At 40.7% G+C, this 25,473-nt stretch overlaps 1 protein-coding gene across 1 annotated transcript in view; it reads left to right on the forward strand.

The window, feature by feature from the left end:
• slit1b (slit homolog 1b (Drosophila)) overlaps nucleotides 1-25,473 on the forward strand; it is a 79,642-nt gene that overhangs the window by 19,152 nt on the left and 35,017 nt on the right. The window contains exons 2-4 of the mRNA XM_026171939.1: nucleotides 4,032-4,103; nucleotides 5,739-5,810; nucleotides 5,928-5,999. Of these exons, the coding sequence (XP_026027724.1) occupies nucleotides 4,032-4,103; nucleotides 5,739-5,810; nucleotides 5,928-5,999 (216 nt within the window). The remainder of the gene's footprint in view (nucleotides 1-4,031; nucleotides 4,104-5,738; nucleotides 5,811-5,927; nucleotides 6,000-25,473) is intronic.

A 25,473-nucleotide genomic window follows, 5' to 3' on the forward strand; every position in this document is an offset into this window, starting at 1 on the left:
TGAATTAATTTATTTTTTGAGAAGCTGAAATCATATATTCTAATACTTGAGATGTTGTATTTGATGATACCGTATGTAACTATAAGCCATAATGAGCCATATTAAAACAAAAAGGCATGAAATATTTCACTTTGCATGCAATGAATATAAAATATGTTAAAGTTTACCTTTTTGAATGAAATTACGAGAAAACTGAATTTCATGACAATTTTTTCAGTTTTATTTGATAGACTCAGTGAAGAGAATGATGGGAAAGTAGGGGCAGCGAGAGAAGGGGCAAGACATGCAGCAAGGGGCTGCGGGACGCACTCGAACTATTAATTAAAAATATCATGCATGCGGCTCTACCACAGTTTAATTCTAACAGAGAGACCCTTCAGTAATGTGTACTTTAAAAACAACATAAATGGCCTTCTGGCTTTTCTGTGTCATGAAAGTGGCTCTCTTTTTACTCGGCTAAATTCATGGTAATTTATGATAAACACATAACTCAAGAGTAAATTATGTTCAACATTTCATTTTAAAAATGAAGTTTCTTTAGAAAAAGAAACATTTAAATATTTGGGAATAAATGTAACCCGCACAAGGATGGAGTTGCGGATTCATAATTTTGACACGTTGTTAGAACAAACATCACAAGATTTTAAAAAATGGGCAACACTTCCAATCTCATTAGCAGGCAGAATTAATATAGTTAAAATTGCAGTCTTACCAAAATTTCTCTATGTTTTCCAAATGATTAAGACAGATTTAGACAGATTAATAGCAACATTTATTTGGAAAAATTCAAATCCCAGAATGGAAAAAACATATTTGGAAGTACCAAAAGAGGCTGGGGGGCTAGGGTTGCCAAATTTTATCTTTTAACACTGGGTGGCTAATATCACCAAACTATTGCACTGGAAATATGTTTATGAGAATAGCGAGGGTGAGGGTAAAAATGGAACTGATGTCTAATCCACTTCCCCTCCTAACCTCATCCCTAGCTCTAAATCAAAAACAGAAAATAACAATTCCAGTTGTAAGAACATCTATTCGAATATGGCTTCAATTCAGAAGGCACTTCTGTTTGCAACAGGTTAGTACATTTTTGCCTGTTGCTTTTAACCCTTTGTTGCCATCCATTTCAGATAAAGCATTCCAAATTTGGCATAATAATGGTTTGAAGTTTTTTTTACAATTTATTTTCAGGAGAAACTTTTAACACCTTTGACGCTCTGATGAGAGATTACAATATACCCAGCTCACATATGTTTAAATACCTGCAAATATGAAGTTTTTCAAAAACATTGTTTCCTTCATTCCCCTACCTACCTTCTAAAAATCAAGTGGATACTATTTTGGAAATAGATCTTTTGGCAAAAGGAGAATCTCCGTCATATACAAACTGATACAGAGCTTAAGGCCTATTACTTGGGAAAAAAAAATTGGGAAAAAGACATTGTGGTGGATTTATCTGATGATGAGTGGAGATCTTGCTTGAATCGTATACATATTTCCTCCCTTTGCATTCGCCATGGTTTAACTCAGTTTAACATTCTTCATCGTCTTCATTATACAGGAGAGAGGCTTTCAAAAATTTTCCCAGAAGCCGATCCTGCCTGTCCCAGGCGTGGACATAATCTAGCAAATGAGGGTCACATGATGTGGTCTTGTCCTAATCTGGACAATTACTGGGGAAAATTCAGTGCTTGATTTCCACATTGGCATTTTTGGAGTTATGCCACCTCAATACGAAATCAGTCAATCTCAGGAAAATGCCATAGCATTTGCTACATTGCTTGCCCGTAGACTGATTTAGACCGCTACAGCATGCTGCTACATGTTTTAAACTGTTTGGGTGCCGAAAGAAGACTGCACATTTATGTGTAAACACATCACAGATCCTTTCATAGTCATTAAGGACACAAGAAATTATGATAGTAAGAAAACTTTGAGTATTTTTTCAGTATAGATTTGCATTAATGTGAACCTTCAACTAAAAAAAATGCAGTGTGAGGATCAAAAAACAACTATTTAAAGCTCAGTCTGAGACCAACATCGGCTGACTAATGGACATTTGGGCAGTTTTGTCGTTGCTACTCCATCAGGTCTTTTTGTTAAAGTTCTGTGAGTGGCCTGTAGCTTCAGTTCACACACCCAAACCACAGCATCCACTCTCTCTTGGTTTTTCTTTCTCTTTCATAAGGCACAGGACAAGGTCAGGCTCTGCTCCACCCATTACAGTAGCACAGGAACATGACACTCTACACGCACGCACACACATACACAGGTACACACACACATCTCATTTTACTTGTCCTTTCACAAAGCCTCGTGGGAAGAGTGACATCATCCCTTTCTTTCTTCACAGATGTCAATCAAAGTAGATAATGAGGTCACAGGGTTAAACCCCTCCCATTTAAGAGAGCCTCTACAAGTGTGTTGAAACGAGTGCCTGAAATGAGTTCAGTATCAGGTAACACACAGCAGCGACAGTTCATACCTAAACCTCCTTGGGTGACTTGGAACAGATGCAACAGTAGAGCAAAGCAGCTCAAGGCTATGCTCCTGTGAGCTGAGGACTCGCTTGTCAAACAGTAGCTGTTGCATTTGAACAAATATCTGGAAGAAAGCAATTTTTTTCCAAGGGACAACCTTTTACAATTTAATAAAAGGTTGTCCTCAAAGTGAACTCCCAGTGAGGAGACTTTGTTGACACTAAAGTGAATGAAAATAACTTCAAAGAGCAGCAACAAAGTGCTGCACAGTATTAGGATATTAATAGAGTGAATAAAAAAGATCTAGTTTTTTGGACTTGAACAAGAGCCACACTTGTTAAAAATAACAGTAATAGTATATGAACAGGAAACAAGTTCCATCTGAATTTTGTAAGACTGAGTTGGCCAAAATAATCAGCAACTGAGAGAACAAAAAAAGGCTGAAAAGTCTCGATATCTTATAGTAAAGTTGAATTTAATTACTGCCTGGTTGCCTGTCGGATCCAACTGTTAAGCACACAACATAGAACTATAGCATCACTATTTATATTCTAGTCAAAGTCAGTACATGTGTGAACATTTATCTAGTACAAACTAATAGTTATGACAGCTGAACAGCCAAATCCTACACATAGTCAGCAGGTGTTCTTTGTAATGTAGATAACACAGTTTGTAACGCTCAGTGCAGTGGCATATAACCTTCATAACAAGCAGGCAAGACACAGTGAAAGATTCTGATTTAGTTATTTATTTATTTGATCGGAAGGTCGGGGGTTCGACTCCACTGAACGGCTACCCTGAGGTACCCCTGAGCAAGGTACCGTCCCTACACGCTGCTCCCCGGGCGCTGTACTGGTGGCTGCCCACTGCTTCACTGGGTGAATGGGTTAAATGCAGAGGAACTATTTCCCTATGGGGACTAACACGCACACTTTACTTTTACACTGGACTGAACTTAGTAAAAGTTTCTATAATATTTAATTTCTATATAATAGTTTCTTGTCATTTGTCATGAATAGAACTGAGTAGATGTGTGTGAAAGGCTTCTTGGAAAGACTGAAAACCTGGGTGTAAAAATGAGTACAGCACAGAACTGTTGTGTTTAACAGATTTGATAGTTGTGTGACTAATTTGTGCCTTCCTGGAATAGGCACTTTGTCACACAGAAGAAGTGTTTTAAGAACATAACTGGACCTTAGCCCGTCTCTAGTTCCCGCCTCTGTGTGTGAATCTGCATACTTCAGCCAGGGGAACAAATTCAAATTCCTTCAAACCAGCTTGTTTACATATTTCACTCAAGATGTCTTTTTCAGTTTCATACGTATTTGTGATGACTGGAACCGAAGCCTCCAGCCCCCCGTGGCTCTGTGAATTGGCTGAACAGAAGAAAATGGATCGTTGCACGCATCTATCTTCCAAACAAAATAATTAGTTTGTTAATGAAATTGATAAGTTACACTCTGTTCCTAAGATGTTCTTTGATGTTTTTAAAGGTTTGACTTCTTTATGTCAGCAGTTCCTTTATGTGCTGTTTTCTCTTTTGTTTTCCAGAGACCTGAATGGAAACAACCTGACAGTCATCACCAAGACAGACTTCTCGGGTCTCAAACACCTCCGAGTCCTGTGAGTTATATCTGCCTTTACTCTTATAGATATATTTTATGGGTTATAATTAAAGCATTCATCCCATCCAGAGTGGCTTTCACACCATTTCCTTCTCTACTTTCATTGCCTTCAGGCTCATTGTTGACAGGGCAACAGCTTGTATTTATTACGACATTCTTTCCCACATTTCTGTCCTTGTTTGAGGTCTGAAGCATAGCTGTGGTGCCACGTAAAGCTGACATAAGGTGCTTGTCTGGTGTCAGTTTCTACAAGGAGGGTTTATCTATGACCCTTTGACGTGGAAGCACTGTGCCCTTGGGGAGAAACTGCATGAGCAGTAATTTCTTGTGTTAACTTGAGGACTAGAACTGCAATGAGTGTCAGTGATGGACATGATGACATGTCCCGGACTGATTATATCTCTGGAGACCTGATCAGAACAGATTAGCAGCCCACTGGGAGCCCTGGGCGTACTGCTGTCAGGAGGGTAAAGTGTTACAGCAGTAGGGATGGGTATCGTTTAGGTTTCATCCGATACCAGTACCAAACCGGTACTTTTGAAATGGTACCGGTGCTTAAACGGTGCTCAAACTGGTGCTTAAAGAATGGAGAACACAAAATTGGTCCAAAAACCTTTAGCTGTTTTTTTGTGTGTTAGCTTACACACGAACAACATTAAGCTACTCACGCAGAGAAGAACGGCTGCTGCTGCCATCATCATCCGTCATCATTTCTGCTACACTGGCAGGGCTAGGGGCCAGGACTCTCCTCTTCGGGTTCTTGGGGGATGTTGTTAACTCCGGGTCCGATAACAGGCATCACCCCGCAGTAGATGTGCTCGGTGTGAGGTCTTGCAGCAAGCTATCAATACAGCGCATTTCTCGGCTTTTAACAAAATGCTATACGTCGCCAGGTGTTTCATCAGATTCGAGGTGTTACCTCTTTTGCACAGTATCACCTTAAAGCACTTGTTGCAGGCTGCTGAGTTTGCATCTTTTACTGTGAAGTACAGCCAGACTTTTGACCGCTTTGCCTCGGGCATTTTTAATCTGTAGCTCTGCTCTAATAGAACGTACATACCTGGACCCGCCTACTGTGCTTGCAAAGGTAAAATGATTGGCTAGAATCCAAAGTGTATGACAAAAAAGCACCGAAATACAGCACCGAAATAAAGCACCAAAATGTGGTCTGGTCACTACCGTTTATGTCAGAACCGGTGCCATACCGTTACCCATCCCTATACAGCAGTGGTATATGAGGTGGAAGACGGCAGTATGTTTCTCAAATATACAGATTCAAGTGCAGACAGATTCAAAACCAGTGTCTGAAACCAAAGCCTCATCCACATATTCAGCTGCTGACAAATAAAACTCTATTTTCATGTACATGTTATTTTTTACCCAAATTCATCAACACACTCATAATTAAAGATTAAGTTAAACAAAGGCAGAACATATCCTTGTAGAAAAACTACTGTATTTTCACAATACTCAGACTGAGATCGACCAAACAAGACTCATGTTTTACGAGGAAGGATTAAAGCGTGTTACCAATTTATCAAATAGAAAACTGACTGTGTTATTTAATATCTCTTGATTTGTTTTTAAAGTATGTGCTTAAACAGTGAATCTTAATGTGAGTGTTTCCTTGCAGTCATCTGATGGAAAACCAGATCAGTAACATTGAGAAGGGAGTGTTTGATGAGCTGAAGGAGCTGGAAAGACTGTGAGAACACATTACAAAGACATTTACAAGTATAAACCAAATTAATTTTCCATTCAAGTGTTTTCTTTCACAGGAAATGATAGCTTTTTTTCCTTTGTCTTTTTTTTGTCCACACAGTCGCCTGAACAAAAACCGTCTCAGCCAGCTTCCAGAGCTGCTCTTTCAGAAGAATGAAGCCCTGTCTCGACTGTGAGTACAAACTCCAGAGCTCTGCGTATTTTCTCTCCATACCCTGCACCCTCTATTTGAAATCTCAGGACTTTGCTCTCCTTAGCTCAATGTCTCTGTTCTACACAATGCACTTTACGGGTTTTTGCACAGTCCCATATTCAACTGATTAGAATGTGTTTATCTTGGCCATCAGGTATGTCCGCCATGTTCACACATGTACATGGTCCATAAGTACTGGCTCATACTTGTCTACCACCCTATAGCAGCATCCAGTGTCTATATCCATCTAAGTAGTTCTGTCGGTCTTACTTGGAGAATATCGAACACTTACAAATTGCAGAGTTCCCTGAACTGGCAGCTCTTCTTATCGACAGGGAAGGTCATTTAGGATTTTTAAAACAAGCAGAAGTGGTCATTGGGGTATTTTTCCGCACTATCATGTGCATTCAGAACCTATTAAGCTGAAATAGTCTGGATTTCATTCAGATACACACTTAATTTGCATCTGTTAAAAGTGTGGTTCATTGAGCTCTAATCGCTCTGCATGTTTGTTTTCATTATTTTATTTTTCATTCTTCTTCTTTTGCTTTGATGGTCCTGGTTGCTTTTGTGATGTGTGTATGTATGATTGGATTTGAGCGAGTGTATGTTTAAAGGTGATCTGTTGTGATTTTCCATATTTTCTTTCACAAATATACCGTTATGTAATGGATGCCCAAATTTCAGAAAATGAGGTCAGCACATGTGAATCAAAGGTCAGGGTTCAGACTGCAATAAATCCACTGATTCTTGGCTCTGTTTGATATCAAAGATAGGTCATCTCTGTAGCCCCACGAACCTTCTCTTCTGTTCTTTTGTTTGCATTGAAGCCATCAATGAGGAAAAGGGTTTTCTAAAGCGAGGCAAGTTAAATCACAGAGAGGGTGAACTGGGTGAAATCAGCTCATCATCAGTAAAAAGAATCAGTATAAGATTATTATGAACTGTGAATCATGCAAAGTTACTCTATCGTAATCCAAGAATCTGGAGCTAAAAATAATAAATATTTTCCCCTTCATTTGTGGATAATGGATTATGTCTGCAGGTCTTGTTACGTCAACCCAGTTAAAAAGAATATATCCAGCCTTCATCCCTCCAGGCTGTTGTCTTAAATTTGTCTGTACATTAGCTAATACACAGATGTCTTGAATCTGGATATATTTTTGGATTATAGTGATCAACTACAATAGTCTAACATTGAAAATTTCTGCTACTCCAAGCTGTTTAGTCACTGACTTTTCTGATAAAAACAATTGACCTATTTTTCCTCACCCAGAAAACACTGCAAATAACCTCCCTCTAGACAGCAGAGGCACTGCAAATAACTTACAGGCTCCCACAGGAGCTGTAGGAACTGTCTAGCTTTAATTCAACATTTGAACACACGCATAAAGAGCTTATTTTAATAACTGAAAGCTTGGACACAGTTGGTTACTGTGTGGATAAATGTGACTCTCTCTCTCTCTCACACACACACACATACACACACACCTCAGACGCTTTTGTTATAAATGCATGGTTGTAGTGTGAGATGGGGAAGGTATCTGCTACTGCCTGGAGATGCCTGGAAACACATACACAAACATTACTGCAGAGAAAGAGGAAAAAGCAAATATAAGAGCTCTCTAATTAAGTTTTTCCTAATGATTGATCTGTTCGTGACAGTGATGTGCTTTGGTACCTGTTTCTGCATGTTTGAGTGTGGTGATTTAGTGCTTAACAGAAAATGTGCTGATACAAAGAGATTTACTTTTCCCCCGAGTAAAGAAGGAAGTGGACTGAAGGGGGTAGCAGCCATGAAAAATACCAGTAATTACAGAAAAAAGTGGAGACAAACAATGTGTGTGCGTGTGTGTGTGTGTGTGTGTGTGTGTGTGTGTGTGTGTAAAAGGGAGGAATGAAGAGAAAGTATAAGATGAGTTGATGGTAAAAGACAGTGTGTGTTTGTTTCAATCCGTGTGTCTGTTCTGATTATTTGCTGCTTTCTGTTTTGGCAATTTCACACTCTAGCTCCCATTAGGACGTGCCGAGATGGACTTGGCATGTTCGATCAATCAGCAAACACACACACACACGCACACACAGTGACACACTCATAGCACAGAGCCATTAGCACTTCCTCTAGCAGGAGCGATTTCTTTTCCTCCTGCTGTGATGATGGACTGTATAAAGCCTGATGTCCCTGGGAAACACACACTCATGGCTTTTTGCTTGTGTGCATTTTTGTCTCTTCAACAAAATTGCCTTCCATACTTTAGCCTATTTCCTGTATATTCCCCTCTCCATGTATCAGTCTGTCCTCTTCTTGTAGATTGTGATACACTGTCTTCTTTTTAAACTGAGCTTTTACTGGCTAAATATATAGGTTTATTCATTTGCAAAGAACTGAACAGTGTGTAAAGACTAATACATACATACATAAAATCTTTTCATTTAATTAATTTGCACGTCATTGAGTGAAATAAGTATTTGATCCCAACTATTCTAGACTGTCCACCACCATGGACAAGACCAAAGAGCTGTCAAAGGATGCCAAGGACAAGACTGTAGTAACAAGCTTGGTGAGGAGGTGAAAACTGTTGATGTGATTATTCAGAAATAGAAGAAATATAAAATGACCATCAATCCAGTCTGGAGGTCCATACAAGATTTTGCCACATGGGGTGAGAATGATCATGAAAAAGGTGGAGGATCAGCCCAAAAATACATGGGGGAGCTTGTTAATGACCAGCAGGTAGTTGGGACCACAGTCACATTAGTAATACACCATGCTGTAACAGAGGTGTGGACTCACTCGAGTCACATGACTTGGACTCGAGTCAGACTCGAGTCATTAATTTTATGACTTTAGACTTGACTTGAAAAAATGTTCTAAGACTGTGACTTGACTTGGACTTTTACACCAATGACCTGGGACTTGAATTGGACTTGAACCGGTTTACTTGAAAAGACTTGATATTTCACCCCATCTCTAAAATTTAACACACATATTATATAGAAAATGTGCACCATTAATTCAATTCATTCATTCATTTATTCCAACCACACTCCGTACGTATGTGTGCATGAGCTGTAGCACAGCCAATCAAATTAACCAGATTTTTTTTTAAGAAGAAAAAAAAAATGCTCAAAAATGCTGCAAGGAGTTATTTTTTTCAGGTACATAAACTATGAAATAGTCAACAAAAAAACGAAATGCAATATGCAAAACATGCAAGCAGAGAATCACAGACAGAGATGGAACAACTTCCAACTTTGTCCGACAGTTGAAGTTGCATAAAGAACGGTAGGTTCTCTTTTGCTACAATGAGATAGCTGACTTCATCTAAGTAGCAAATGTTGTCCAGGCTACGTTGATGATACTGTTTGGTTTTAATGTGTATAGTTTTTTTGTCATGCTATTTTAAAGCCGGTCCTACAAGCGCATCCAAGAATAACATGCAGCTTATCTCAGAATTGTCGGTGAAAATTATTCTTGGAGCTAAGTTTAATTGAGCTGCATTTTATCGAGGTGCAATTTCACAATTTGTGTATATTTTCTAAGTTCACTATTTTGTCATGTGTTGAGAAAAACAGATTTAAAAATCACATGGTCTAATATTTACATTTACATATAACTGCAACTTTTTTTTTGTTGTTTTTGTTTTTTAAAGACTCGAAAGGACTTGAAATTCAAAGTTTCAGACTTGTGACTTTACTCTGACTTTTACACCAGTGACTTGAGACTTGACTCTGACTTGCCTGACATTACTTGAGACTTGACTTGTGACTTGAGGATAAAGACTTGAGACTTACTTGAGACTTGCAAAACAATGACTTGGTCCCACCTCTGTGAACAACTAAGGAGAGATTTTAATGTCAGTTGAAGATGCTGCTCGGTTTTCCTCTCCTCTGTCCATACCTCTGTGTTATTGTTCCATCCTCTTTCTTTTCTCAATTTTGGCAACTTTCATTTTTCATTCTTTCTGTCTCCCCTCAGTCTTTTGTTGGCTCTGTGTGGATGGGATCGCTCCACACCCAGTAATAGTCCTTTGTGTGTTTTGATGATACCTGGAGGGTGACTGAATGTGTATGTTCGTGCACCAGGGTGCCCCCTCCCAGCACCTCCCTTTAGCCCAGGGGAGCTAAAGAATTATGGGTGTAACTAGGTGTCTCTCTCACCCACGCACACAAATTCACCTTGACCTGAAAATGAACTGTGTGGTTAGCCAGTCAATACTGGGCTCCTGCAGGTCTTATTGGGTGCTTGAAACAGTACTCAGTAAAATGTAACCCAATGATTTTGAGCTGGACAGTGCACAGGCAAATGCTTATCTGAACTTGATCCCATTTGAGATAGGAGAGAAATTCCTGTTCACAAATATCTCTTTATGGCATCATTAGCATCTTGCTATTATTTTATGCAAGACACATGTAAGACCACAGAGGAAATGGCATCAACTGGAGCACTGACCACTAGCACTGTAAAAAAAAAGGTGTGCAGGGGTCAGGGAAAAAACACTAAATGTGAACATTTTGTCCCTCATTTCTAATGTTATTATAATTTGTCATATGAAATACACCTTTATCTGGAATATGCACATAGATTATTTCTAAAGATTGATATGGATGGTCTCAAAGTGTACCTCACCTAAGAGCCTGGCTCCGACCACTGCATAACTTTCAAATATGCTCAAAGGTTTAAAAGAGGTTAAGTAAGGAAATTCTGAGAATGAGACATAGATGATGCAGGAGTTGTTCAGTGATCTTTAGGCCCATTTAAAATTGAAGAACAATACAGAATAGCAAGTGTTAGCTAGAGGACAACGGTCATCAACTGTAGCTGCTGGCTTTAGTACCCAAACCATGTTGTCTTTTTCTCTCCCTGATGGCCTGTCCTGCCATCTGGAACTGTGCTGATATATAGATGGGTGTGAAGAGAAATAATGCAGATTGGCTATAATTCCATTGATGTCAATATTAATGAACCATTGTTTCATTTCTTCTTCTTCTTTTTTTTTTTACAGTGCAATCTTTGCATTACTGTAAAAGCATAGCATGTTTTCACAGACTTCCTCTGAATTAGAGTTTTAGCAACTTTTTTCTTTTTCTTTTTAAATAAATTCTGCATGTACATGTGGACTCAGTTGTTACCACAATGGAGATCAAGTGCACAAATAAGCATGAATGAAATATGAACAGTGGGAAACAAAATGTGTGTGCAAAATGAAAAAAACAAAAAAACAAAACACATACATGGGAATTAAAAATGTGTGGCCGTCTGCTTTAATGTGTCTTTTCGTGTGTGTCCTTGCAGTTAACTTTCCCCTCAGACACTTCATGAGTTTTTTCTCATTAGGCAGAGTGGTAGAGCTGTCCTCATTAGAGCAGATGATTGGCATCTGAGTGCAGCTAATTAACGGTGTGAAGCTGACAGAGGTGGTGATGGCAGCTGCCTGGTTGCACTTTAGAGGCTAACCGGAGTGTGACCTCGACGTTTAGAGGGAGGAAGAGCACACTGGGGTAATAAGCCTGTATGTGTGTGATAATTACCTTTATTTGCATTTGTTTGTTTTGGGAGATTCCTTGCATATAATCATGTGCTAATTACACTGATTAGCATCGATACCAAAAAGGATGTTAGAGACACTTATGACTGAGTGTGTGATCATAGTTTATTGCTGTTTCTCTGGGATAAAACAGCAAGAAAGTCCGTGCCTACATAAGTATGAAATAATTTTGCATGATAATCTCATTGCCATTGAAAAGTTTATAATAGTTTTGCAAGCAGCAGTAGATACAGATTATGATGACCTTTATCTTTACAGCAGGGTAAACGAGCACTGCATTCGACAGCCAGCAATTCATTCATCATGCAGTCAATCAAGTCTTGAATTTTGGGAGCTGTTTGTAAAGTGTTAGATCTGAGGAAGTGAGAAGTGGGGTCAGTTTGCTGATAGTACAGATCATTTCTTTCTTTTAACAAGACAGCTGGCATGTGTAATTAGGTTGTAATTAATGCAAAGTTGACTGCTACTTGTAATATGCAAAATGTCACTGCCTGTCATTTAACAAGTGAAAGTTCACTGATTCAGCCTGCAAGATATTGTATACATCTATCTTGCAGGCTGATGATTAAAACACAAAGTTTCTTCAATTATCTGCTTATTGTTGAGAACAGAAACATTAGCTCGGATTCCTACAAATATGCAATTTTTAGTGGCAAGTTTCTTACAAGTGTGGTAGTGTGGGATTCAAATGAAACCAACCAAGTGCTGATGAGATAAACTGGATCACATTAAAACATAAAATACATACTGTTTCCTTGTGTATTTATTTATTTGTCGCGTACATATTTATGCATATTGTAAATGTCCTACTTCTTCATTCAGTCCTTCCTTGCTGAAGAAATGTAACTTGTTTTATTATGTCAAGGTTTGTTATTAAAAATCTCCACCATTAGCTGAAAATGACGAGTTTCTTTAATTGCAACTTCTTCAGAACTGCTTTGATGAAAGCAGCTATATAACAGAATGAAATTACGTATTATTATAAGTTCATTGCTGTGTTTGCTCAGGAATAATCTGTATTCCCTGAGCGACTGTTAGGTGACAGGTGTTGATGAACTTGTAAACCTGGTCTTGAAATGGGTTCTGCACCATGAACCTCTTTGAACAGATAACTGTGGTCACCTCTAGTTTGCATGAAAGATGCCAACTTGTTTGCCAACACTTGCTAATGGACCCCAACCAGCTGGGGAACATATATTTGTCCCTAGCATTAAGCTAAGTAAGCATGTTAAATCAAAACCGTTGATTACCAGGAGGTCACTGAATGGGCTCCAAGCGAGCAGCACTGGGATGTTAGTAGTAACTTTTCACTACTGGTGGTAACTACCAGCAAACACTTTGCTCCTACCAGGAAAATGCTCACTTTTTCCTACTAACTGGTGGTTGCCAATTGCTGCCCAGTATGACTGAGGCCTTACTTGAGTTGTCAAAAGAAGTATTATGTACTTAATCTGCAGAAAACTTATATGAAAAAATATTAGTGCTGCAGGTGGTAAATGCTGACCTCTTTTTAAGTACGTTTTCTACAGTAATACATCATATTCCATAATGTATGAATATGGAATATGATAAATATGTAGCATGAGTCGAGGAGGAGAATTATCTTGACAGCAAACCTTAACAGCTTGTAATGAGCTCAGAAAAAAATGCTTTTGCCCCCCAAAATGTAAAAGTATATTAAAATATATATTTTTAAAAAGGACTTTACGCGAAGCCATGCGATATCAAAACCATGATACTATTTAACTCGAGCCTTAAGCCATGCTAAAACCTAACACATGTCTCTTCAGCAAGGGGCCACAGTAGATGTTTCTGCATGTGTTCAAATACATTTGCACATGCACGCAAATCTATATTTACATTATCTGCAGGATTCGAATCTGTCACTGCAGAACACACAAAAGAAGGATTTTCCCAGAATTTTAGTTTTCTTAAAGCCGGGACTGTGGGGCTCTTCCTGCTGTGTGTGGTAACAGCTTCATCCTGGATAATAAGATCAGTGGTGCGGACAGACACCCCTACTCCCTTTACAAAAAACCTGCTCAGCTGTTATTTTTCTGCTCAGATTGTGTGTCTGCGAGTGCGTGCATTTGTGGGAGGTCAGTTCACAGACGCTGACTTCTCCTGTCATGTCCATCCAAAGTAAAGCTGGCACACTGAGAGCAGTGGAAAAGCATTATGGGAACTAAAACATACAACTGTTGAAAGAGCCAATCGCTAACCTAAGATGCAGACTAGGGTGAGAATTACTGCGAGACATCTGACGGTCACATTCAATTCTCACATTCTTCGTCCTTTGTTTCATCCACCCACCATTCCTCACTGCCCTCTATTGTCTGCTCCCCCTTGTTTTTTCATTTTCATATTTCTCATCACCTTCCCCTCATGTGTCTTTTGGGGTTCTTCAATTAAGCGCTATTCTCCCCTGTGGGTGGAGGGAAGGAAGAGAAATGAAGGATAAAAGGAATGAAGGAAAGACACAAAGGCAGAGGAAGGGAGGTCAAAAAACTGTGGATGAAGATCAGTGGTTTGACAGCAGGCAAAGAAATAAAGATGGCATGATGGAAAGAAAAATGGGAAAAGATATTAAATCAAAGAGAAAGTGCAGAGAAGGGTTTTTAAAAAGGAAAAAAATAATAATAGAGTATACAAATGTAAAAAAGATACAGTACTATAAACACTGAAGGTGTAATGCATGGGAGTAAAGTAGGGCTGAACAAAAGATGCCAGATGACCAGAAATAAGGAGACATTTTCAGTATTGCCTGCTATGCTTGAGTTTGTGCTGTTGCCATGGTCACACCTTTACATGCCATCAGGTCATGAACTTTTCCAGAGTTCAGTGAGTGTTGGTCAAACACTAACGCGACTGTGTTTCTCACACATAGGCCCTGTGTGCTAAGGGGCAGCCATGTGTCCGCTGGATGGTGTGTGAGGGTAATATTTAGCATGTGTGTGTGCGTTTGTGTATAGATTTTGTTGTTAGCCCGTAATACTGTGTTTTGTCTGTGTTAGTTTGCCTGCTGAAGCTCCGTGATTGACACGGCTTTGAAGTAAAACAAGAAAATATGTTCTTTTTGTCTTCAAACATGTCTCCTTATATTACGAGTGATGTGGCCTCCAAGTAAAAACACTGAATATACTGATGGTTCTGATTTTGTATTGTTTATGTTTTTGGCTTTTGGGGGTTTTTTTGTTGCATATTTCCCTAAAAATGACACATTAAATGAGAATTTTTAATAAAATAAAATGGTGTAGAAACGTGAAATACTTTTTTAAGCTCATGTGAGGGCCTGTACCATGAGACAGATGGTATACATTTAAGGGAGCACTGCATAAGAGCCTGGATATTATGTCGTATTGAATAACTGTTTTACAAGTGGTGAAAATATCATGATGAAATAATTCTTTATAATGGACCATATTGCCTGGTCTGATGAGTATGGTGGTCAAAGCCAGTAAAACTTAAACACCAGCAAATGGAAAAAGCAAACATGCCAAATAGGAAGTATAGTCTATAGTATAATATGAGTCATGCGAATCAAACATATTAACTTTTATCTTTTCTAATTCACAACAGTGATGAACTTTCTAAGTTTAAGGATATAATTCATCCACTGTTAGCTCCTCAATGCCTTATGCTAACACAGTGCAGAGTAGGGCTGCTCAATTAATCGAATTTTAATCACGATTACGATCTGGGCTTTCAACGATCATTAAAAATGACTGAGCCGATTATTAGCCCCTCCCTCATTCAATTGTGTCTGTTTGTGCGTCATGCAAATAAACCTTTGAAAAGAATGAAATGATATCATATATTCCTTATTCGCCTACATTTGTACAAAATTCCAAATTATATACACAGACACAAACAGACACAATTGAAAGGTACAAATGTGTTGTGCATGACACGAATTCAAACGTGGTGCAGATGTGTGTCACAAGTTGATCTGGCTGTAGGCTGTGGCACTTGGCCAGAGGTGGCGCTGGTTGACTCGAGTCCATGTTAGTGCACAAAGTAAACTGCTCGCTGTAGTTGTGAAGCAAAAACGCTGAATTCGGAGAAACAAACCATGCGAGGGGAACGATAACGATGACAAGAGTCTCCCGATCGTTTAGTCTTGCTGTCCTGTAAACAACATCGGCGTGGTGTTACTTGTTTGCTGTTTTCGCGATCGCGTTGCGCATGAGGATATCACCAGGTAAACTCACCACATTTTTATACATTTTGTTGTTCAACAGCATCAAGACTGACGGAGTGTGTTTGAGACAACCTCACAAGTGTCACAGGTGACACATTTGCCGTTTTTTTGCTGGTTTGTCGGTAGCAGCTCCTGAAACGCAAGACTGCCACACATCTGTTCGACCAACGCCAGTTGATCCTAAATGCCAGTAGATCTGGAACACCGGTCCGTGAAAATATTGTCGGGCATAAACCGGTCCGTGGCGCAAAAAAGATTGGAGACCGCTGATTAAGAGGACCCGAGGGAAGCTCAGAAAGCTAAGCAGAAGTTATTTGAAGAGGAGAGTGACTGCTGTTGGTTGAAAAGAGAGGTAAAAAGAAAACTTCAGTGGTGTTGCACACTATTTTATATTATTTTTTAAAGTCATTGTTAACCCTTTAAATCCGGTCAGAGCAGCACGCTCCGTTTTGTGTAACTATTTTTAAATCCCTGTAGAACCTGAACCGTGTAAGCTAGCGCAATAATTTGTTTTGCATATGAAACCGGAGGGGTTGTACTTACATCTTATGCCATCAGCTTGTCCTCGGTCACGGTTTACTTCCACATAAAGCTTTGCAAAAATTGCATAAAAAGCGCTTGCAGGAACAAAAACATAACATTCCAGAAACACGCTTTGCTGATCCGATCAGCTATTCGTAATACTTCCCACAATGAAACAGCGCGAACGATCGCATGTCCGCCATTTCCTGGCCGAAACCGGAAGTGACGTCATTTTCGCGGAAATGTAGTTTTTTACTTGTAGGCCTTAAAAAACTATACTGGTCATGTTTGACTTTTCTGAATAGTTTCTGGGATGCTTAGAACTCAAATTGCACTGCTGGAAATAGTTTATTTTGATACACATGCTGTTTTCTTTGCAAATTTGCATCATAGGATTGTTTTTTTGTTTTTCCTGCAGTGTATATAAAAATTAGTGTATCTCCAAAATAAAACTATGAAGACACTCAAAATAAATTTCCTGTTGTTGTAAACTATTTTTTTGCAACTTTTTTGTATTTAAAGTTTTGAGGGATAAACCTCTTAAATTTCTCCAAGTAGAAATATATATGTAAAAAAAACAAAAACGATTTTCAAGTTTTTTGTAGTTTATTGCACTTTTTCGCAATTAATGTAGTTACTATGGACTTAATGCATACATATTATTAAAATATGGGCTATAACAGTTGTATAGCAACTTGAAATGCTCCCACAAATGGCACTACAACATGTAAAAAAATTATATAAGCTCTGGCGGACTTGGTTCTATAGTAGGTCTTAAAGGGTTAAATAAATATCGTCAAATAATCGAGATCTCAATTTCTCTTCTTTAATGCGTACAAGTCTATATACAGGGCTGCACAAAAGCGGTCCGCTGGTGCGCATGCACTGTCAAAATAAAAAACGCACACCAAAAAAGAAGTTGCAACGCGCGTATGTGTACGTAAGATTTTCTGGAGGAGGACAGACATTTGTTTAGAAATCTTAAAGATGTCGAAGAAGCAAGCTCCTTTAAGCAATTACTTTGGTTTTCCTCCACCTCCAAAGAAATGTCAGAAGGAGTCCGAACCACAAAAGAAGCACGTATTCTCGTAAAAGTGATTGCAGGAGGTGAGCTGGCTTCAAACAAATGATAAACGCACAAAGATGTGGTGCAGAATGTGCTGTGAAAATCCCTCAAGAAAATCTTATGTACGCAAACGTGCGTTGCAACTTCTTATCTGGTGCGCCTTTTATTTTGACAGCGCATCCACACCTGCGGAACACTTATGTGCACCCCTGTCTATATACTGTAGCTCCTTTGAAAAAGGAAAACCTTGAATCAGAAGTACTTCACTCCCTGGTGTAACTCTCAAATGTGCACCTTAAAGCAGATAACTCGTAAACTGGAGAGGAAATGGCATCTCACAAATTTAGAAGATCATCATTTAGCCTGTTTTCTTTGTATTATTGTAGGGTCTTAACCTTACAATATAAAGTGCATTAAGACGAATGTTGTTGTGATTTGGTGCTGTATAAATAAAGCTGAACTAATTGAATACCAGCTAAACTAACATATGACTAAGGTGCAAAAAAGAAAACTGCTCACTTAAACACCTAATTTGTAATTGTGTCACTTCATAGTGGTGGCTTGGTGTTTCATATTGGTTTGCATTAGGTGGCAATAAAGTGACTTAAAGTGTATGAAGAAAATAAACAGCAGTCCATGCAAAAGTTGACCAAAGGCAACTTTTGGTCCAGAGTCCTCATTTTAACAACCCTGAACTTCAATGTGACTTCAGAGGGGCACCAGTTTGTCCACTGGCTTATTAAAGCCACAATGTGCTAACAGAGCAGGCATCGCCATCAAGTGCAAACATTAAACTCGCTAAAAAAAAATGCATGACGGCATCCTGTAAGGGTTTTGTTAGTCTAACTTCTCAACCCCAAACACAATTAAAAAAAAACTGCATCTCTGGAGAAAAGCCATGTTTACTCATTAAACAGAAGTCAGACTCTCCGCCGGTTCAGAAGCAGCAGACCAACCACCTGCCAACAGCAGGCCACACTGGCAAATATCAAAGACCTCCATAAGCTTATAAATATGATTAGATACTAAATCATTACAAAGATCTCCACCAATATTTTCCATTAATCAGTTTAATGAATGAATAGATGTAAATGTTGTTGCACTAAATACTATTGCTACTATATATTACACGTATGTTAGCAATGTGTATGCACTCGGCATATTTGCAACTTTACCTCTTAATGCTGCTGTGGTTAATAAATGCTTCCACTCTGAAATAACACCACCTACAGTTAACTGGGGAACCAGGAGGGAAGAAACTTTACAAACTGACTTGTTACAGTGGTTTAGTAACCAATACTCAAAAAATCTTGTCTTGTACAGTTGTTCTATTTATTTTGATTTATTCTTCTTCTTCTTCTCGGATAAATTTCTCTTTGTCTCTTATCCTTCATCTTCCTCTGCAAATCCCTTGGGATGGATATGTATCACAATTAAGAGAGTTTATTCACAGGGTATGTCTGTGGGTGGTTGGGTGTGGAGGAATATGTCAAAATATGCGTGTGATCTTTGGATCAGCTTCCACTGGTGTGACATTTTCAGACATGTTGGTTCATTCTTCAGTGTTAGCTTGTGTGCATGTGTGGTTGAATGTGCATTTAACACAGAGTGGGAGATTCCCAGTGTTATTTAATGTGTGTAGGTATGCAGGTCATTTTAGGGTTATCTATTCCATATCCGTTCTTCTGGTTGACCACATTAGCCTGTAATACATCTGGTTGAACTTTCTTTTCTATTCTTAATCCACTGGTTCTCCTCTTCAACGTCATTCCTTTTTCGTGAATTGTCTTTCTTCCAGTAAACACTTCTCTTAACTTAAATTCAAATTCAAATTCAAATTTTATTTGTCACGTACACAGTCATACACAGTACGATATGTAGTGAAATGCTTGGACAACTGCTCGTGACCTAAAGAAAACAAAAAAGGAAAAGGCTATGAATAAGAAAGGAAATAAATATGAAAAATTAAAAAGGGTAAATTTAACTAGGAAGGAATAAAATATAAATTAAGGTTAAAAATGAAATAACTGTACAACGCAAATTAGAATGAAGGGTAAATTTAACTGGGAGAATAAGATAAAATATATAAATTAAAGTTGAAAATAAAATAACTGTACAACAAAATACACAATATAGAACTATATAAGAATGTGTGAAGAAATATAAATTAATATATACACAATAACAGCAGCATATACACAATAACAGCAGCGTGATTTAAGTAATGAAGTGAAACAATGTCCAGAAAGTCCAGTGTGTGTGTAAGAACTGTATGTGTGGGTCAGTACTGTGTGGTGGTGTGATTGAGAGACCGTATCGCCTGCGGGAAGAAGCTCCTCCTCAGTCTCTCTGTGTTGGTCTTCAGGGAGCGGAATCGCTTTCCTGACCTCAACAGAGAGAACAGTCTGTTGTTGGGATGGCTGAGGTCCTTCACGATCTTCCTGGCCTTGGTCCAGCACCACCTGCTGTAGATTGAGTGCAGGTCATGGAGCTCGGAGCGGATGGTGCGCTCAGCTGACCGCACAACCCTCTGTAGAGCTCGTCTGTCCTGCATGGTGCTGTTCCCGAACCAGGTTAAGATGTTTCCCGCCAGGATGCTCTCTATGATGCAGGAGTAAAAGTTCCTGAGCACCTTGGAGGGCAGTTGGAAGTCTCTCAAGCGTCTGAGGTGGTAGAGACGCTGACGGGCCTTTTTCACCACGGTGTTGAAATTTTATTTATATAGCGCCAAATCACAACAAAAGTCGCCTCAAGGCGCTTCATAGATACAGAGAAAAACCCAACAATCATATGACCCCCTATGAGCAAGCACTTTGGCGACAGTGGGAAGGAAAAACTCCCTTTTAACAGGAAGAAACCTCCGGCAGAACCAGGCTCAGGGAGGGGCGGCCATCTGCTGCGACCGGTTGGGGTGAGAGAAGGAAGACAGGATAAAGACATGCTGTGGAAGAGAGACAGAGGTTAATAACAGATATGATTCAATGCAGAGAGGTCTATTAATACATAGTGAGTGAGAAAGGTGACTGGAAAGGAAAAACTCAATGCATCATGGGAATCCCCCGGCAGCCTACATCTATTGCAGCATAACAAAGGGAGGATTCAGGGTCACCTGGTCCAGCCCTAACTATATGCTTTAGAAAAAAGGAAAGTTTTAAGCCTAATCTTAAAAGTAGAGATAGTGTCTGTCTCCCGAATCCAAACTGGAAGCTGGTTCCACAGAAGAGGGGCCTGAAAACTGAAGGCTCTCCCTCCCATTCTACTTTTAAATACTCTAGGAACAACAAGTAGGCCTGCAGAGCGAGAGCGGAGCGCTCTAATAGGGTGATATGGTACTACAAGGTCATTAAGATAAGATGGGGCCTGATTATTTAAGACCTTGTATGTGAGGAGCAGGATTTTGAATTCAATTCTGGATTTAACAGGAAGCCAATGAAGGGAAGCCAAAACAGGAGAAATATGCTCTCTCTTTCTAGTCCCTGTCAGGACTCTTGCTGCAGCATTTTGGATCAGCTGAAGGCTTTTCAGTGAGTTTTTTGGACATCCTGATAATAATGAATTACAGTAGTCCAGCCTGGAAGTAATAAATGCATGAACTAGTTTTTCAGCGTCACTCTGAGACAGGATATTTCTAATTTTAGAGATGTTGCGCAAATGGAAGAAAGCAGTCTTACATATTTGTTTAATATGTGCGTTGAAGGACATGTCCTGGTCAAAAATGACTCCAAGGTTCCTCACCGCGTTACTGGAGGCCAAGGTAATGCCATCCAGAGTAAGAATCTGATTAGATACCATATTTCTAAGATTTTCAGGGCCGAGTACAATAACCTCAGTTTTATCTGAATTAAGAAGCAGAAAGTTAGCGGCCATCCAGGTCTTTATGTCTTTAAGACATTCCTGCAGTTTAACTAATTGGTGTGTGTTATCTGGCTTCATGGACAGATAGAGCTGGGTGTCATCTGCATAGCAGTGAAAATGTATGCTATGTCTTCTAATGATACTGCCTAAGGGAAGCATGTATAATGTAAACAGAATTGGTCCTAGCACTGAACCCTGTGGAACTCCATAATTAACCTCAGTGTGTGAAGAGGACTCTCCATTTACATGCACGAATTGGAGTCTATTAGATAGATATGATACAAACCACTGCAGCGCAGTACTTGTAATACCTACAGCATGTTCTAATCGCTCTAATAGGATATTATGATCAACAGTATCGAACGCTGCACTGAGGTCTAGCAGGACAAGCACAGAGATGAGTCCACTGTCAGAGGCCATAAGAAGATCATTTGTAACCTTCACTAAAGCTGTTTCTGTGCTGTGCTGAGCTCTGAAACCTGACTGAAACTCTTCAAATAAACCATTCCTCTGCAGATGATCTGTTAGCTGTTTGACAACTACTCTTTCAAGGATTTTTGATATGAAAGGAAGGTTGGAGATTGGCCTATAATTAGCTAAGACTGCTGGGTCTAGAGATGGCTTTTTGAGTAAAGGTTTAACTACAGCCAGCTTGAAGGCCTGTGGTACATAGCCGATTATTAGAGATAGGTTGATCATATTTAAGATCGAAGAATTAATTAATGGCAGGACTTCTTTGAGCAGTTTTGTAGGAATGGGGTCTAAAAGACACGTTGATGGTTTGGAGGAAGTAATTATTGAAGTTAACTCAGAAAGATCAATTGGAGAAAAAGAGTCTAACTTAATATCAATGTGACAGGACCATGACAGGTCCTGCGTGATGTGAACTCCGAGGTATTTGAAGCTGTCCACTCTCTCCACTGGGCACTCGTTGATGACGGGAGTCTGGTAGTTCCTCTCCTGCTTAGTGCTGAAGTCCACTATCAGCTCCTTTGTCTTACTGACGTTTAGAAGGAGGTTGTTCCTCTGGCACCAGTTCTCCAGATTCCAAATCTCCTTCAGGTAGGCCGTCTCGTTGTTATCAGAGATCAGGCCCACCACGACGGTGTCGTCAGCAAACTTGATGATGGTGGTGGAGCTGGTAGTGGCCACACAGTCATATGTGTACAAAGAGAACAGCAGGGGGCTCAGAACACACCCCTGGGGGGCTCCAGTGCTGAGAGTGGTGGAGGCTGAGACATGTCCGCCCATCCTTACTGCCTGTGGTCTGCCAGTTAGGAAGTTGGAGATTCACTGACACATAGATGAGCTGAGTCCCAGATGCTCCAGCTTGGTGGTGAGTGTGGAGGGAATTATGGTGTTAAATGCAGAGCTGTAGTCTATGAAGAGCATTTTAACATAATTCCCCCTTCTAGTGTCCAAGTGAGTAAGTGAGGTGTGGAGGAGATGAGAGATGGCATCGTCTGTGGAACGATTTGGACGGTAAGCAAACTGTAGTGGGTCCAGTGTGTCTGGTAGTGAAGAAATGATGAAGTCTCTGACCAGGCGTTCAAAGCACTTCATCACTACTGAGGTGAGGGCTACAGGGCGATAGTCATTGAGAGAAGCAGGGTGGGGTTTCTTCGGGACAGGAACAATGATGGACTCTTTGAAGCATGTGGGGATCACCGACTGAGATAGAGAGATGTTGAATATCTCAGTGAACACAGGAGCTAGCTGGTATGCGCAGTCTCTTAGGATACGACCTGGGATGCTGTCTGGTCCTGCTGCTTTCCTGGTGTTCACTCTCTTGAAGGCTCTCCTTACTTCATGCTCGGAGATGACGAGCACGTTTCCGGTGCTGGCAGTATCTTCCTGTCTGCAGCCGTTAGCGCCGCTAACACTAGCATTGTTGGAGACCTTAGCTGCAGCCTCGAAGCGAGCATAGAAAGTGTTCAGCTCGTCTGCCAGAGTCACAGCCGCGTTCGTCATACCGGTTGTTGGTGCTTTATAGTCCGTTATTGTCCTTAGTCCCCGCCACAGGCTCCTAGAGTCACTCTGTTGGAGTTGTGACTCTAGTTTCCTCCCGTAGCGCTGCTTCGCCTCTTTCACCGCCCTCCGCACGTTATATGACGCGGCTTTGTACGGGTCCATGTCCCCCGTCATGAGTCCCGTGTTGTAGGCAGCGGTGCGGGATCTCAGAGCGTCGCGGATGGTTTTATCCACCCACGGCTTCTGGTTGGGAAACGTTGTGATAGTCTTTGTCTCCACGGTATCATCCGCTAGTTTCCAGATGAATCCCACAACCGCTTCTGTAAACACGTTGACATCATCATCGGAGCTGTTTCTGAACATGCCCCAGTCTGCGTCATCGAGTGCGTCCTGTAACGCGGCTACCGATTGATCCGTCCAGCGCGCGACCTTCCTCTGAACCGGAACTTCCTGTTTCAGCCTTTGTTTGTATTTTGGGATGAGGAAGATGGCGGCGTGATCAGATTTGCCAAAAGGAGGGCGGGATTGTGCCTTGTAGCCGTCCTTGACTGTAGTGTAGCAGTGGTCCAGTGTCCTTTCACCTCTGGTGGGGCAGGAGATGTGTTGATAAAAGTTCGGCGCTGCGCGTTTGAGGTTGGCGCTATTAAAGTCCCCCGTCACAATAAGCGCAGCGTCCCGGTGTTGTGTCTGGTGCTGTGTGAGTGCCTCATGCAGCTCGCATAAGGCGGTGACCGTGTCCGCTTGTGGTGGAATTATAATGACCGATGTAAATTCCCGAGGTAGATAAAAAGGACGACACATGATGGACAGTAGTTCCAGATTTGGTGTGCAGGAGCGTGTGAGAGGAACAATGTTCGCACTGTTGCACCAGTTGTTGTTCACCATTAAACACACGCCGCCTCCCCTTGACTTCCCCGAGTCCCGTGTCCTGTCCATGCGGTGAACCGAGAAGAACTCGGCCGGCTGGATGGCGTGGTCCGGCACCGCTGGGTTCAGCCATGTCTTGGTGAAGCAGAGGAGATTGCAGTCCCGAATGTCTCTCTGGAACTTTACCCTGGCCCTGAGGTCGTCAAGCTTGTTCTCCAGTGACTGGACGTTGGCGAGCAGGATGCTAGGCAGAGGTGTGCGGTGTGCACGAGCTCTCAGCCTGTTCCTGACGCCGGCTCGCTTCCCTCTAGGCCGCCGCCGCTTCCCTTTGTTCTCCCTCAAGATCTCACTCGGCCAGCTCGGATCCGGAGTTAAAAACTTCGAATTGTGAGTACATTGTAAACCAATAGAAACAAGAGTGTCACTGTCATACCTAATGTACCCAATGGTGATGATTTTGCCGATTTAGAAACGCTGAAAACTAACTTAAAAAACAAAGACAAAGAAAAAGTGGTCGGAGCAGTCGTGACGGCAGCCGACCTCACCGGCGCCATCTTTAAATCGTCTTATTTATTAAGTTACTTATTGAGGTTGTTTGTCCTATGTGTGTCTGTGTGTGTCAGGTTGAGGAGTGGACCAGACTACAGAAATAAAATATTAACCATGTTGATGCTCTGACTCTGTCTGCTGACCTGTCTGGACAGAGTTTAACAAAACAAAGAAAAAAAACGAAAAAGGTGTGCATGAGTCAAAAAAGCAGTTACTCGTTACAGATAACAGGCTGTCTTCAGAGTTTGTTAACTCTGTGATTTTAGATGGGATTGCCTGATATTTCTGTCATGCAGTGAAAACATTCAGACCAAAGTTAATAGAGCTATATTAGTACGTTATGAAGTTTTGTTTTTCAGGGGAAGTTAAATGTTGGACTCTTTCTGCATTTACAGTTTCACTCATATATCATACTAGTATTCCAGTTAGCAAGATTAACTCGCTGCTAGGGACAGTGGCACAAATCCAACTTTTTCTAGTGAACAGATACCCAGGATTTGACTTTCTTCTGATATTGCATGCTGATCTGATGGCGCTGTTAGATTAATAAGCTGTTGTCTTCACTTTGAGCTAAAGATGAATCATTCTTTTACATGTGAGGTTCTGGTTTCAAGCCGGTTGGTGCTTTCTGTGTGGAATTTGCAGTTCTCCTTGTACCTTTATGGTTTTCCTTTGGCCGCTCCGGGGGATCGTGGCTCAAGAGTTGGGAGTTCGCCTTGTAATCGGAAGGTTGCCGGTTCGAGCCCCGGCTTGGACAGTCTCGGTTGTTGTGTCCTTGGGCAAGACACTTCACCCATTGCCTACTGGTGGTGGTCAGAGGGCCCAGTGGCGCCAGTGTCCGGCAGCCTCACCTCTGTCAGTGCGCCCCAGGGT

Source organism: Astatotilapia calliptera, chromosome 6 (genome assembly GCF_900246225.1).
Source record: "Astatotilapia calliptera chromosome 6, fAstCal1.2, whole genome shotgun sequence".
Classification (NCBI taxonomy): Eukaryota; Metazoa; Chordata; class Actinopteri; order Cichliformes; family Cichlidae; genus Astatotilapia; species Astatotilapia calliptera.